This window comes from Gymnodraco acuticeps, unplaced genomic scaffold (assembly GCF_902827175.1).
Source record: "Gymnodraco acuticeps unplaced genomic scaffold, fGymAcu1.1, whole genome shotgun sequence".
NCBI lineage: Eukaryota > Metazoa > Chordata > Actinopteri > Perciformes > Bathydraconidae > Gymnodraco > Gymnodraco acuticeps.
The window spans coordinates 3420486-3433462 of NW_022990440.1; the positions used below are offsets into that span (position 1 = coordinate 3420486).

The 12977-nt window shown below is 39.5% G+C and overlaps 1 protein-coding gene and 1 long non-coding RNA gene across 6 annotated transcripts; one reads left to right on the top strand and one right to left on the bottom strand.

Moving 5' to 3' along the window:
* Window positions 1-819: 819 nt before the first annotated feature.
* On the bottom strand, window positions 820-2556 carry LOC117552105. 3 transcript variants are annotated; one of them, XR_004569901.1, is made up of 2 exons: window positions 2439-2556; window positions 820-975 (listed from the first exon to the last, which is right to left on the bottom strand). It is a non-coding gene; the product is annotated as an uncharacterized LOC117552105 (long non-coding RNA). The 3 variants fall into 3 exon arrangements; XR_004569900.1 differs by lacking the exon at window positions 2439-2556 and adding an exon at window positions 2149-2371; XR_004569899.1 differs by lacking the exon at window positions 2439-2556 and adding an exon at window positions 1773-1912.
* Window positions 926-9607, top strand: suds3 (SDS3 homolog, SIN3A corepressor complex component). Of its 3 annotated transcripts, none has more exons than XM_034225339.1 (12): window positions 926-1145; window positions 2749-2818; window positions 2946-3001; window positions 3732-3803; window positions 4796-4815; window positions 4940-5096; window positions 5340-5452; window positions 5577-5633; window positions 5724-5745; window positions 6122-6227; window positions 7073-7157; window positions 8783-9607. In XM_034225339.1, the coding sequence occupies exons 1-12, from the start codon at window positions 1034-1036 to the stop codon at window positions 8879-8881; spliced, it is 969 nt and encodes a 322-aa protein (XP_034081230.1). In that variant the 5' UTR covers window positions 926-1033; the 3' UTR covers window positions 8882-9607. The 3 variants fall into 3 exon arrangements, with proteins under 3 accessions (XP_034081230.1, XP_034081231.1, XP_034081232.1); XM_034225340.1 differs by having other exon boundaries at window positions 5340-5435; window positions 5572-5633; XM_034225341.1 differs by lacking the exon at window positions 926-1145 and adding an exon at window positions 1812-1939 and having other exon boundaries at window positions 8783-9602.
* Window positions 9608-12977: the final 3370 nt, after the last annotated feature.

Consider the following 12977-nt stretch of genomic DNA (forward strand, 5'->3'; position numbering starts at 1 on the left):
AAATAAAATTATAATGGAGGAAATGTTCTAATCGTTTAAATTCACAAGTTATATAAGTGAACCCTTGATGCAACAACTGTGCATTATACAGCTCTTAAACTGTATACTTGATTCAGCAGATGTAAACAATATACTAAAACATTGCATTTGGTTAGAATCTGTCCCCCAATGATTCCGAAGTGTTAAAAGTTATGGTTTGAATGATGATACTGCATATGCATGTACACTTCATATTGATGAACAATACAGGGAATTACAAATTGCATCTGACAATTGATAGGTTTATTTAAGAGCCAGTGTGGGCCAATGGCAAAAGAAAACATTTGAAATAAATATTATAATACTTTATACACACAACTAAATAGGAGGAAAGAAACATATAAATAAAATAATGAACACTGAAACCTTCCTTTAAAATAACGACGACACACAGCATTGTCCTTGCTTTGATCTTCTGAATTACTGATATAGGCTAGGTTGTTGTAACATGGTCTTGAGGGCCTTATAGTCGATGGTCTGGACCAGGTTATGCATACATTGCATGTATAGTCTATGATAAATTGCCATGGTGATCTAGCCAGGTTAAAAGAGAGTATTTTCGTAATACGGAAAACTTAAAAGGTCAACATTCCTCGCTAACCCACTATACTGGCTTCGTAGTAGCTACAGCCCTCTGAGTGTAGATATACTAGATGGAAAGCGAGCCGGACGGGAGCCAAAACAAAGACACCCGATGGTTGCTGCTGATCGGTATAATGCCTGATGATATTATTTAAGGCAGTTTTCAATGTGCATACAGAAAACACATACATCATGGACTAATATACTGTATTTATTTTAATGTTTGAAAAATAAAATAAAAACATACATTTTTTTAATGTTACACATTAATATTACAGATATTGTTTACAGGCATAAGGGCAGACAGCTTGATACTCGGAGGTCCTGCCAGTTGTAGGCGCTTTTCCAAGCGAGCTGCAAAACACAAATCGATTGTTTATTTTGTGTTTGTTTACATTTTGCATGCGAACAAATGGCTTCGACTTTGCTGTCGCCTATGGTGGATTATTATAACGATGAAGAAGAACTTGATAGCGTGGAGGACGACGATGACCGGAGTTTCAGGGGAAGAGACTCGGAAGAAGGTAGCGTTTGACGAATTGAGCAAAAAAACCCGATGGGCTCTGTCTACTTGTTGGAAAAGAAACGGAAGCGCGCTTTAATTGCGTCAAATCAGCTATTTTTCAATCTAGCATTTAAAGTGATCTACAGATTAAGCTGTTTCACATTGCCTCCTAAATTAAATGTTCAACTTCCTGTTCCCCAAATTGGAAAGCTCGTAAAACGCGAGCCTCACCTACACACAGTTGGCATGCTAGCTACATAACAAGCTACCACACGACCGCCAATCAAGTATCTGCCGAGTCAAGAAACATTTCAGAAGCAGATGATGGATACTAGCTAAACTGTGTGCAAGCGAATAACGTCTGCTGATGCAACAATGTAACCAACGGTTAAAGATAATGATATCACCGAACATTTGTTGTCATGCTAATCCAGCTAGCCCATCTATACTAACGTTCCCCGTGAGGCACCAATCAGCTTTAACCACATTATTCGGCATATTGCCTCTATTATGTAATAAATTAAAACTGATCAACTCTTACTGCAAGTGTAATCAAACTAACGTTTGGCATGTTACGTCGTTGCTGGAATAATACAGTTTCCTTCAAACATATTTCAAAAGGGATACATAGCGTTAATTAGCCAACCTGCTAAGTAGCGTTAGCTACACGCATTGACAGATCGGCAGGCAGGCGAAACCCTGCGTCCTGTGTCCACGGCACTGCCCGTTTCACACTATTCAGTGAGACAGGACGGATAGCAGTGAAAGAGAAAAGGAGACAACAGGAAAGCAAGGCGATGACAGCACAACAAGGTTAGATAGTTTCCTGACACTGACTTCCGAAGCGAGCAGCTCTGGACTTATTTCTTCCTCGCACGGGCATGTTGACGGCGGTGCTGCTCCTAACTACGCGAGCTCGAATCGGGTTACTGTTTAAAGAAGACGGGGCTAACTTAAGCTAGCACATTAATGCTAACCGAAAATGAAAGCTGCAGTGTCAGCTTAATGCAACTGGGCCTTACCCTTTTCTCCTGTCCGGTTTTGAAGGTAACACCGACTGGCCTAGGTTAGCCGGTGTTAATAAACTTGGCCCCCAAGTTTGCCACATCGCATTAGCCTTAACATGTTAGCTTTGCCGTGAGAGTTGCCGTTGGACTGACAGCACGGCCAAGTTAGCCGGGGACCGTTTCTGATTAATCTCACCATGCGGCAAATGCGTGACACTCAAACTAACAGCTACATTTATCTCGCTCGGCACATTAATGTAATTAGATTACAACTACAAGCGTTGTCTTCATCCTGCTAAACTCACCGTTGTTGATGCGAAGATAGATAATGTAGGATCTTTCATGGCAAACTTGGATGTTCATTGTCCTATTATTACAAAGAGGGCAATCCCAAACAGGGTGTTCACCATTACCTTACCGGTGCCACGCACGTCCTTTGATCCGAGTAGACATCTGTTGTTTGTCTGGACGTAACTTGTGCCAACTTAATGATTTTCTTGTGGTATAACATGCTGATTTGATCACAACAACAGTCTTTTTTTTTAGGCTGTTTGTAAAGTTAAAAAAAGTGTTATAATTGAGAGTATTCATCTTCTTTCATTACCTTTTTTCCAGACACGGAAGATGCCAGTGAAACAGACCTTGCCAAACACGACGAGGATGACTATGTCGAAATCAAAGAGCAGTAAGTGCTTTGCTAACCATGGGTCAGCTGTTTTAACATCAATAAAAGTCATTTGTAAGTCAAGTTTGTTTTAATGTTTACAAATTATAGGAAAATATAAAACTATCTCTGTTTTATTTCATTGCAGAATGTACCAAGACAAACTGGCCTCTCTGAAAAGGCAGTTGCAGCAATTACAAGAAGGTAATCCATTGCATTTTCCCCCTATAACAGAAGTGTGGCAGGATTTTTCCAAATGTGCATGACTTCTGCTCTTCATAGTGTGAGATGGGATAAATGTCCTGGTCAGGGTTCATTTATATTTTGAAGCTATGTGTAGATATAATGCAGCTATATCCTAAAGGATTATTCATGTTGATGCATTACATCATCAGGACACAAAGGCAGTTCAAAAGGCATTTTAAGAGTTGCTGTCTCTGGCCAAAATGAAAAATAAACTAATACATGGATACAAACAAACGTAACAGGGAGGCTGTGGCTCAGTGGGATAGTGTGCTGGACTTGGAATCAGGGGATAGCAAGTTCGAGTCCCACTGCAGTCAGCATGTCGTTGTGTCCCTGGGCAAGACACTTCACCCCAAATTGCTCCTGTGGGGATTGTCCACAGTATTGAGTATGTAAGTTGCTTTGGATAAAAGCGTCTAACAAGTGACATGTAATGTAATGTAATAAGCAGCTCATTTTGTTTAATTTATTCTGTGTGTTGATGACTGATTCAAAGTGTTTTTGAATAGTAGGTTGACGGTGTAGAAATGGAGGTGACATGTTGTGTTGCAATTTAGGTGCAGTGACAGTTAAATCTAGTCTAGACTGTGGGTGTACAACTAAGTAATAAAGGATACCTTTACCATTCTTTAGTCAATGTTGTAATTCCACATCTTCACATTTGTTTCCAAAACATTTTCTTTTTCAGGTACATTGCAGGAGTATCAGAAGAGGATGAAAAAGCTGGACCAGCAGTACAAAGAGAGACTCCGAAATGCAGGTTAGTGACTGTTCTTTGCTTCACCAAACTTGACCAATTGCAAAAGCTTATGACTACAAAGAGGAAAAGTGTGGCTATAGCAGCATTATACACCACGAGATCAGATTTCCCACATGGCTGCCGTCATAGGATTTGTTATAAACTTGTTCTACAATTACTGCAGTGTTATAGTAGATGTTGTGGTCGACTGTATCCTTGACTCCTAGTCATTTCCTCCTGCATTTTGTTTGAATTTGAGTCTAACAAACAAATTATTTCTGCCTTTTTTTTTAAATTTCTGAGGTTTTAAAATAGTAGTTTTAAAATAGAGTATGTTGTTTAAAAAAATAGCCTTCATTAAAAATGTCAATTCACAAAACAAATGGAGTGGGGTTCTGTGTTCACATTTAGTGTGTGCTCCAATGTCATGACTGTCCGATTAGGTTAAAAGAACTCGTACTTTTTTGATTAGCAGATTGGATAAATAAAGCGAGCTGTTAGATTAAAAACAGCGTACAATATCATGATTAAAAGTATAGGTTCTACACAGACATCATCAATTTGTAAACGTGCAAGAACAGATCAAAATGTCTCAAATGGACTGAGTCATCTTCCTCCCTCTGCTCCAAACCCATTCATCTTCCATCATTTGACAGTTTTAATTATTTTGATTACTTTATTTTGATGTCTCAGCAGCTTTTGTCTGATTAGCTTTTTCTTTTGCCAGCTTTGTGAGCCAGAATATTCAGTGCCTACGTTTTTGCTAATCATAATGACTTGTTTTGCCCAGAATGCAATGCAACAAGTGCTTTTATGTTAATTGATAGCTGCTTAATATTGGTGTCCTTGCTGTAGACCCCTTTTTCTTTCTGACCCTGCACCTCACCCTGTTACCTAGCATCCCCTCATATCTATCTATATATATTTAAAGTCTTGAGAGTAACCATAGTAGTGGTCCAATGTCAGATATAATCAGCGAGTATGATAACAGATGATTTCCTTTCTCTTTACAGATCTCTTTCTCCAGCTTGAGGTGAGTAGTATTCATCACGCTGACCGACTGATGTTGTTTAAACTTAACTGACCTTTACTTTTTTGGCATTACAAAGAAAACCTCCCTGCTTTTTCCATCATGCCCTTCTCTCAACCTTCTGCAGACAGAGCAGGTGGAGAGGAACTACATCAAGGAGAAGAAAGCAGCGGTGAAGGAGTTTGACGATAAAAAAGTGGAACTGAAGGAAAACCTAATTGCAGAGTTGGAGGAGAAGAAGAAGATGATCGAGAATGAAAAATTAACAATGGAGCTGACGGGAGGTATGGGAGTCACGTTAGGATTATTAATTATAGAAGTGGAAGAGAGAAATGGGGCAAAAAGTGTTGTGGTTGGCAGTGAGATTTTTTCAATGCACACTATAGTTTAAGTTGTCTGATTAATGTAGAACTTTGAGATTCACTAATTTATCATGTTTCTGTTGCCATCTTGAATCGTCTGTGAGTTTTGAGAACGTGTGTCCCTTATTGTTGGATCTCACTTTTTATTATTTCTTTCATACATAGACTCAATGGAGGTAAAACCTATAATGACTCGGAAGCTGAGGAGACGGCCCAATGACCCGGTCCCAATACCAGACAAACGGAGAAAACCTGCACCAGATATCCTTTTAAATACAGTATCTGATCGGCTACAGTTAGCAGTCACTTTAGATGAATGTGTGAGGGCTTCAGTATTCAGTTTTACTTGTACTTGTAGCATGTCGTGTTCAAAAATGCTTTCCTTAACTCTTCAAACCTCAGCTAAATTATTTGTTAACAGATGATCAGATAATGGAAGATCTAAGAACACTTAATAAGGTTTGTAGTTCTGAACATCTTGATATTTAGCATTTCCCGAGTGGATCTTATTTTGTCTAATTCTGTCTTTTTACACTTTTTCTTTCACAGCTTAAGTCACCAAAAAGGCCAGGTATGTAAATGCTCACCTTTTGCAGTATTTAATGTGAACTTGTCATGCACAACAAGTTATGTAGTTCATTTAGGGGAATATGCTTACACGTTTTCGAGTTAAATGATGTATATATCACTCCCTTGTCTGTAACCAAAATAAGAATTTACAGCAAGCTGTTAGTTAGCTAAAAATTAAAAAAGTAAGACTTTAGGGGAAACAGCTGGCCTTTTAGACTTTTAGACTTCTAGGCAAGTCTCCCAGCTAAGAAATAGTCAGTAAAAAAACTTTCATGTCAGCAAAACGCAGATTAGCATAGCATCCATAATTTCTCCAAAATATTGCTTTTACTTGTGCCTTGCGTGGTCAAACTAACCCGGTGTTTCTCCCCCTTCAGTGTCTCCCACGACTCCAGAGCACGTCCCCTCCGCCCCCATGGAGAGCCCCTCCCAGCGGTACGAGGCTCGCATCGAGGAGGGGAAACTCTACTACGACAAAAGATGGTGAATTTGTTGAACTGTCATTCTCAAAATCTCTTGTGTTTCGCATTACACTGTGCCATTTCTCACATAGCTAGACTACACCTCCTGTCACCACTAGATGGCCACATTGCCATTGGCTGATTTCTTTGGTGTTTGGTTTTCAAAAAGAATCAAACAACAACTTTGATGGCAGACTTTTTTTCATAAAGATATTTCTTAGGAACGACTGAATGAATGCTAGTGCTTGAACCATCAAAATACATATTCAGAGAAACACTCTGCTGTGATGCAAAGATGGAAATAATGAAAATCCTTGACCAGACACCGCTCAGATGTCCTTCTGTTTGAGAGTAGAGCTCCTCCGCATCAGACGTGAACATAAGGTCGTGTGAAGAAGTAATAGAGTTCTGTCTTTATAAGTGGCTGATACAGACAGAGGAAGTTAAGAGGAGCGCGCTGTGAGGTATGCACACTTCTCTTTCAAGGCACAGTCTGATTTATTCCTCTCTAAAGAAGACGCCGCCACAGGAAAGACTTCACAAAGAGCCGCAGGGAGAAATATGCGTCATTATTCTTCAGTGGGCCCTTAATGATCAAGCGTTTTGGTTGTCAGTCTCTTCCCCTGGGTTGGTTTTGTCCTCTGACAGTTTGGAGCCATTAAATGAAAAAAACTTTTTGTTTTAACTTTCCCGTCTAATTATCTATTTAGTGCCAGCTCAGGAGGATTGTGGTCTATTCAGCTGGGTGAAATGATGTATAATGAACCTCTCTTCTGTCTGCACTTAAGCCTATCCATCAAATCTCACCTTGAATGCAGAATTAATGTGTTTTTTGTGTGTGTGTGTGTGTGTCTTTAATGCTGACAGGTACCACAAGAGCCAGGCCATCTACCTGGAGTCAAAGGACAACACAAAGATTAGCTGTGTCATCAGCTCAGTGGGGACCAACGAGGTGGGCTTTAGTCTTCATTTGGCTCCTGTTGCACATGTAACTTATTCTCATACCACTGCTTATAACATGGGGCACATGATATCATGTATTTTCTGGGGAGTCAACAATTATGAATTTCTGGGCTGTTTTGTTTTTGAGGGGGTTGTTATTTATTTGGTTTCCCTAAGTATTTGTGTTGCCATTCAATACATCATCTGAGTAAGCACCAATTCAATCAAAGCAATGAATGAAACTACTATTAATATAGCCTTCTTTCAAATTATAAATATGTTTTTTAACTACTTCCAAAGCCCCTTTATCCTGCTATGCAACTAACTAAATAACTGACTAAAGATACTGTGGGCATTTCTGCCATGGAGCAGCTCCGATTGTTTCTCTTCTTATCCAAAAACCGAGGAAAACTTAGGTGATTATCTCTACAATATCTGAGTGCACTCACATTTGCAAAGGAAACGTTTCTTACAAACTGTCTGTCACCGATATTTCTTGCTCCCACACGGCTGCATTTTCTTACATCTTTAATGGTAAACAAACCACAAGTTTGTTCAGAGGCGTGTTCAGCCAGTGCCCTCTTTTTCGAATCAGTCGGTTAAAGCAGCTGCTCTCAAAGTGCAAAATGACATTTAGCAAGCGCAAACTGTACACAACACATAAACGTTGGCTTCTGCCATCAGTGAAAGTCATCTTGCTTGCTGTCAGTATGGCACATTTGAAAGGGACCCTATTAAGATCTTTGGGGTTCTCCCTTTGCTATAGTGTGTTGTATAGGCATGTAAATGGTCTGCAAGGTTAAAATCCCAAAGTTCGATTAGTGACATCACTATGTAGCATTCGTGCTTCTATTGGCTAGAGCTCAAACACATTGTACGAGATAGGTGAAGGGACGGGACATCTCTAAGCTGTTGACCTATAATAACAGAGCCGGCTAGCTAACCAATCAGAGCAGACTGGGCGAGAAAAGAGGTACTGCAGCACAGACAGTAGGAGAAAAATAAAGACCTTTTTGAACATTAAAGCATGGAGACATGTCACAGAAGATGCTTAAAATACAAAGATGAACCTTAAAACATTTGCATAATAGGGCCCCTTTTAAAATGACTGCATCCCTAACATTTTCCTGATTGTTAACAAATCCCATGAATGTATACTAACAACTAAATGTTGTCTGTGTTGCCAAACAATACATATTGAATTATTCCGTGCCATAGTGCGTGCAAAAGTGTATTTGGACTAAATCCTGTCCTGCTGCAGCGAATGCTCACCAGAGCCCCACATGTCTATAAATAGTCTCCAACAAAATTCACTATTGACTTCTTTTTGAGTCACATTTGTCATTGTTAGTTTTGGTGATTTCTATGGAAGGGGTAAACAATAATAACAGCAAGACATACCGACCACAGATTTATTTGACCAATGTTTGACTAGTCACACTACTAATCCCCCACTGTAATCAACACAAGAAAGAAAGAAAAACCACTGAAAAGAAATTGCATGTTTCTGAGGAGCATTCTGATATTTATTTGATCTCGTATTTTTCATGGATGTGGTTTATATTGACAGCTTCTTTGCAACTCATTTATTTCTTCATGACTGCATTGAGACATTTTCTCTCCTTTGATTTCCAGATATGGGTGAGGAAGACGAGCGACAGTACAAAGATGAGGATCTACCTGGGTCAGCTGCAGAGGGGAGCGTTTATCATACGCCGACGGTCGGCTGCATGAAACATCGCCCCGCCTCTCCCCATCTGTCCATCCATCCATCCGCCCGCCTTCCTTAATGGTGCATCTCAGTTTGACTTATTCTTCATCATAGACACTACCCCCTTATGACACAAACATACACACACACAGTCTTCTGTGATCAAGAACAATTGCATCTGTTTCCTACAACCAAATGACAGTACAGTTAAAGTTGTCATAACTGACTGCTTTCCAGCATTATTTGTCACTATGTGGCATGTGTGTGAAGTGGTCATAACAGAGCCTGCTTTATTTCTGTCTCATGCTGTCAATACAAATGTTTTTTTAAAACACACATTGTCATTTACCTTTTATATATAAGTTATTTTTCCATATGTTGTTGGTCAAGTGGCCCCGCAGAAACTGTCTCCAAGCTTTTAAAACTCTCTAATGTGACCCTACACCAGGAGTCATGCCATTTACAAAAGAATATGTCTTTTGCACTGTCATAAAAAAAAACGCATCTTGCTATGCTGATGTTTTTTTCCCTAATAACTTGTTCAAAAGCCCAATGTATTAAAACCCCAAATTTCATATTTGAAAATGTATTTTAAGGATATTCTGTTATTTCTTTGCCATTGTATGCGATCTCCATATGTGAACCATCTGGAAAAGTTCAGCTGTATTTGCATGTGGACCGCTACGTTGACTGCTGATTTCTACTGTGTTTCATTGTATTAAAATGTTTTCTGCATTTTATTAATTTGATTAAAGATTTGTTGCTTTTTTTAAATCTTGAAATATGCAGGAACAGGTTTGCTGGCCTTAAGCCAGTCATGGTAATCAACATTTGATTGTTTACTAGATATTACGTGTGTCGTTCAGTGCTGAGAAGCAAACATTGGGTTTCTAATGCTTTTTCGCTGAAGGGAGTTTGGAAACAAATTGTTAAAACATTAGAGGGACATTCAAAATGAATTGTTGCTTACTAACACAGAAACTACAAAATAAGGCAATCAGTTTTTTCATCAGATTCCATCGGAAAACATGATTTTCAACAAGCTACCGGTACAGATTTGGCTCACCTTATGACATAATAGGCTCATTCGAATATACCGCTCTCCATCTTGGTATCTAATGACTTTAGGTTTCTATGAAGTACAGGTGCTCAAAGATAAAAAATATCAAACTCGCAACATTGAACACTAAAAAGGGAGTTTTTATCAATGCTTTGAAGGGAGGTGAGTGTTTTTGATGTCATGAGGGAGTGGGCAGCAATAGAGATAATTGATGATTAAACCCAATATGTATGAACTTGAAATTTGCCCTTAAAGCTGTGGTCAAGAAAACGTATTATCTGTTCTGAAAAGTGTTCAAACTGGTTGTAATTCTCTGATGTTTATTATGAGCAATCTGCTTCCTATACAAGTCATTCTGTGATGATCAAAACATTGATAATTAGGTGCTTTAAATGAGCAAAGATCTGTATATTAAAAAAGCCTTTCCAGAAAAGCAAACAGTTCCACAATGTTATCATTGCATGCTCATTGTAAAGCTTTATGGTTATATCCTAAAACGTATCAACATCGACAGCAGGGTAAACCAGGATATATTTCACACTGATGGTTCATATAACCTGTGAGGAATATTTGCACAATACATTGATTTGCCAGTCTCCATATAATCAACCTGACCAAGTCACCTCACAGCTCCACTCCACTCTCACAGCTGCTCTCCTCCACTTTGTAAACATCTGAATTATTTGGCATTCAGCGCAGGTTTCTCCCTGCCGGCTGTGCAGCCTGTCTTTTTCCTCTTATGTGTCCTATCGCTTATACCGGCTGGCTTGTTTCACTTCCCCTGACTTAATGACACTGCCTGACAAGGAGGGCAATTACTGTTTTGCCATGCCGCACAAACAACAAGGCTCATCTCAAAAGGCTTGTTGTCCAAAAGCCGTCAGGTGTGATTGCTCAGTCTCTTGCGGTGGCATGAAATGAGCTGATAGTGAATGCAATGGCCGTCTGCTCCCTTTGTTACATCCCATGTCTGGCTTTTAGTTACGGCTAGAATAACTCACACAGGCATTTATTGGTAGTTTTACAGGGTTTGGATTTCTTGTGAGTTGTTTGGCAGTCATCTTGATCTGAAGGGGGGGGGGGGGACTCTGATTGCACATCCTTCCAGATACAGAAGGTGATAGCTGGTTGCCTTCATGGATGGATTACGAAACCAACCTTCCAGGACCCCTGGACCAGTAACAAAAAGTGACAAAGCACAAAGAAGACAAAAGAGATGATTTAAGATAGGCAAAAAGGAATGCAGATGCTTCGTTTGTGGTCCTTTTTTATGTGTCAATGTGAACAGAATCTGAATTATAGGAAGTCGTTTTACTCGTTTACAAGGAAATTGTGAAGGCCTAGCTCTATGAAGTTTAAAAAATAGAAACAAATAAATAAAAGTAATGGTGAAAACAGCTATAAAAACAGTAATAGCATCAAAGAGAATACAAAAATAGAACATTGCATTTACACATTTTACAGAATGTGCAGGCAGGTATACAAACATTTTGTCATCATTAATCTGTCATTAATAATGCTATTTGGAGCAACAAATAAAAGCAAATTATTGTTAAATAAATAAAAAATTATTTATTTGGCCTTCATTTATTACACCGAATACACAATGTAACTTTCAATTATGTACATTTTTATTTTCGCTACAAACCCAAGCTCAATTTAGCTAATTTTACATTTTAAATGACAATTTAATCCCCGTCTCTTATCTCCCTTATTTGAACGTGCCTCATCAGGATAATTTCCTGCCAGTATCTCACCACAAATAGGGACAAATGTTGGCAGTTGCCAGTTTTTTTATGTTTATCTGAATGGGTCTCCCACTTTCCTACACATACAGACAACACACATTTAGGTGAAGTGTCAATTATCCATTTCACTGCCTTGTTTTCACATGTAGCAGCAGCTCTGGTTCTCCCCTCTCCACATGCCCGCCTTTCAAGTGATCCATTTATTGCTCGTTGATTGTATCAGTCCTCTGCTTTCTCTGCAGGTTGCTGTTTATACTGTCTTAAATCAATATGCTGAGTAAGCAAAGGAACGAGTGGGAGCACTTTCTCAGGCACCATGTCTGTTTACCAGAGTGTGTAAAACACCTGCTGATGTTCACCATGTGGAAAACAAAAGCAAGCCCTGCAGCCTTCTGTAACCACGAGTCATTACAGCGCTCTGGCTGTGCTATTGGTGTGCTGGTAAGTCTCACTGGAGCTGTTATTCTCTTTGGTGGTTATTGCTTGTATGCATACAAAGTCACCCAGGGCATCAATAATAAAAAAACAAATCCCCCTCGCAATCTCCCACCAGTTCCAGCACCAAATTCCCTCTTTCATCCTCTTTCCCCTAAATTGAGTATTCTCCTCACTGCATGTTAGCACTTCGAAGCATAGCTACAGGGCAGAGAGCTGCATCTCGCTCCGCGCTATCTGCTGAGAACCGAGTGGGATCCAGGCACACTCAGATTTGCCTCTGGTGGTCTGAAGAAAGGATGGTAGCTCCTTGACAACCCTACCAGGCCGTGTGTATGTGTGTTAAATGTGAATGTGGGTGTGTAGTTTATCACTCTGCAGCAGGTCTGCAGCAGGAAGAGGAATTCATTTACAGTAAAAGCTCCTCATCTGACTCTTGATATTTGACCCGGGGGTTATAGAATAGTCGCAGCCTCATTGGACCATTTGGCAATATTGATCATTTGAAACATTCATGTGATTATCCAGCTCCTGCTCATTACAACACCAGGCCGTGGTATGAGTTATTTATACGCTCTGCGCTATTCTGTTTAGCTGCTCTTTTGATGTTACATGCTAAGAAAGCAGAACATAAGGCAGAACAATGCTAAATAAATCATCCATCTTGTAGGCCAGTGTGCTAGCTTCTGAAGATTGGTATACTGTATTATTGACAAATCCCACTTTTATAGGGATTGACAGGGGCAAACGCACTATAGCGGCCAAAAACATCAGGAGAAATTAGGAGAAACGCGCTGCACTTTCAAAAGCAATCCAAATGTAAAAACATAAATGTGCCAAAACACATGCAAATGAGAAAAAATCTTCACCAACTTC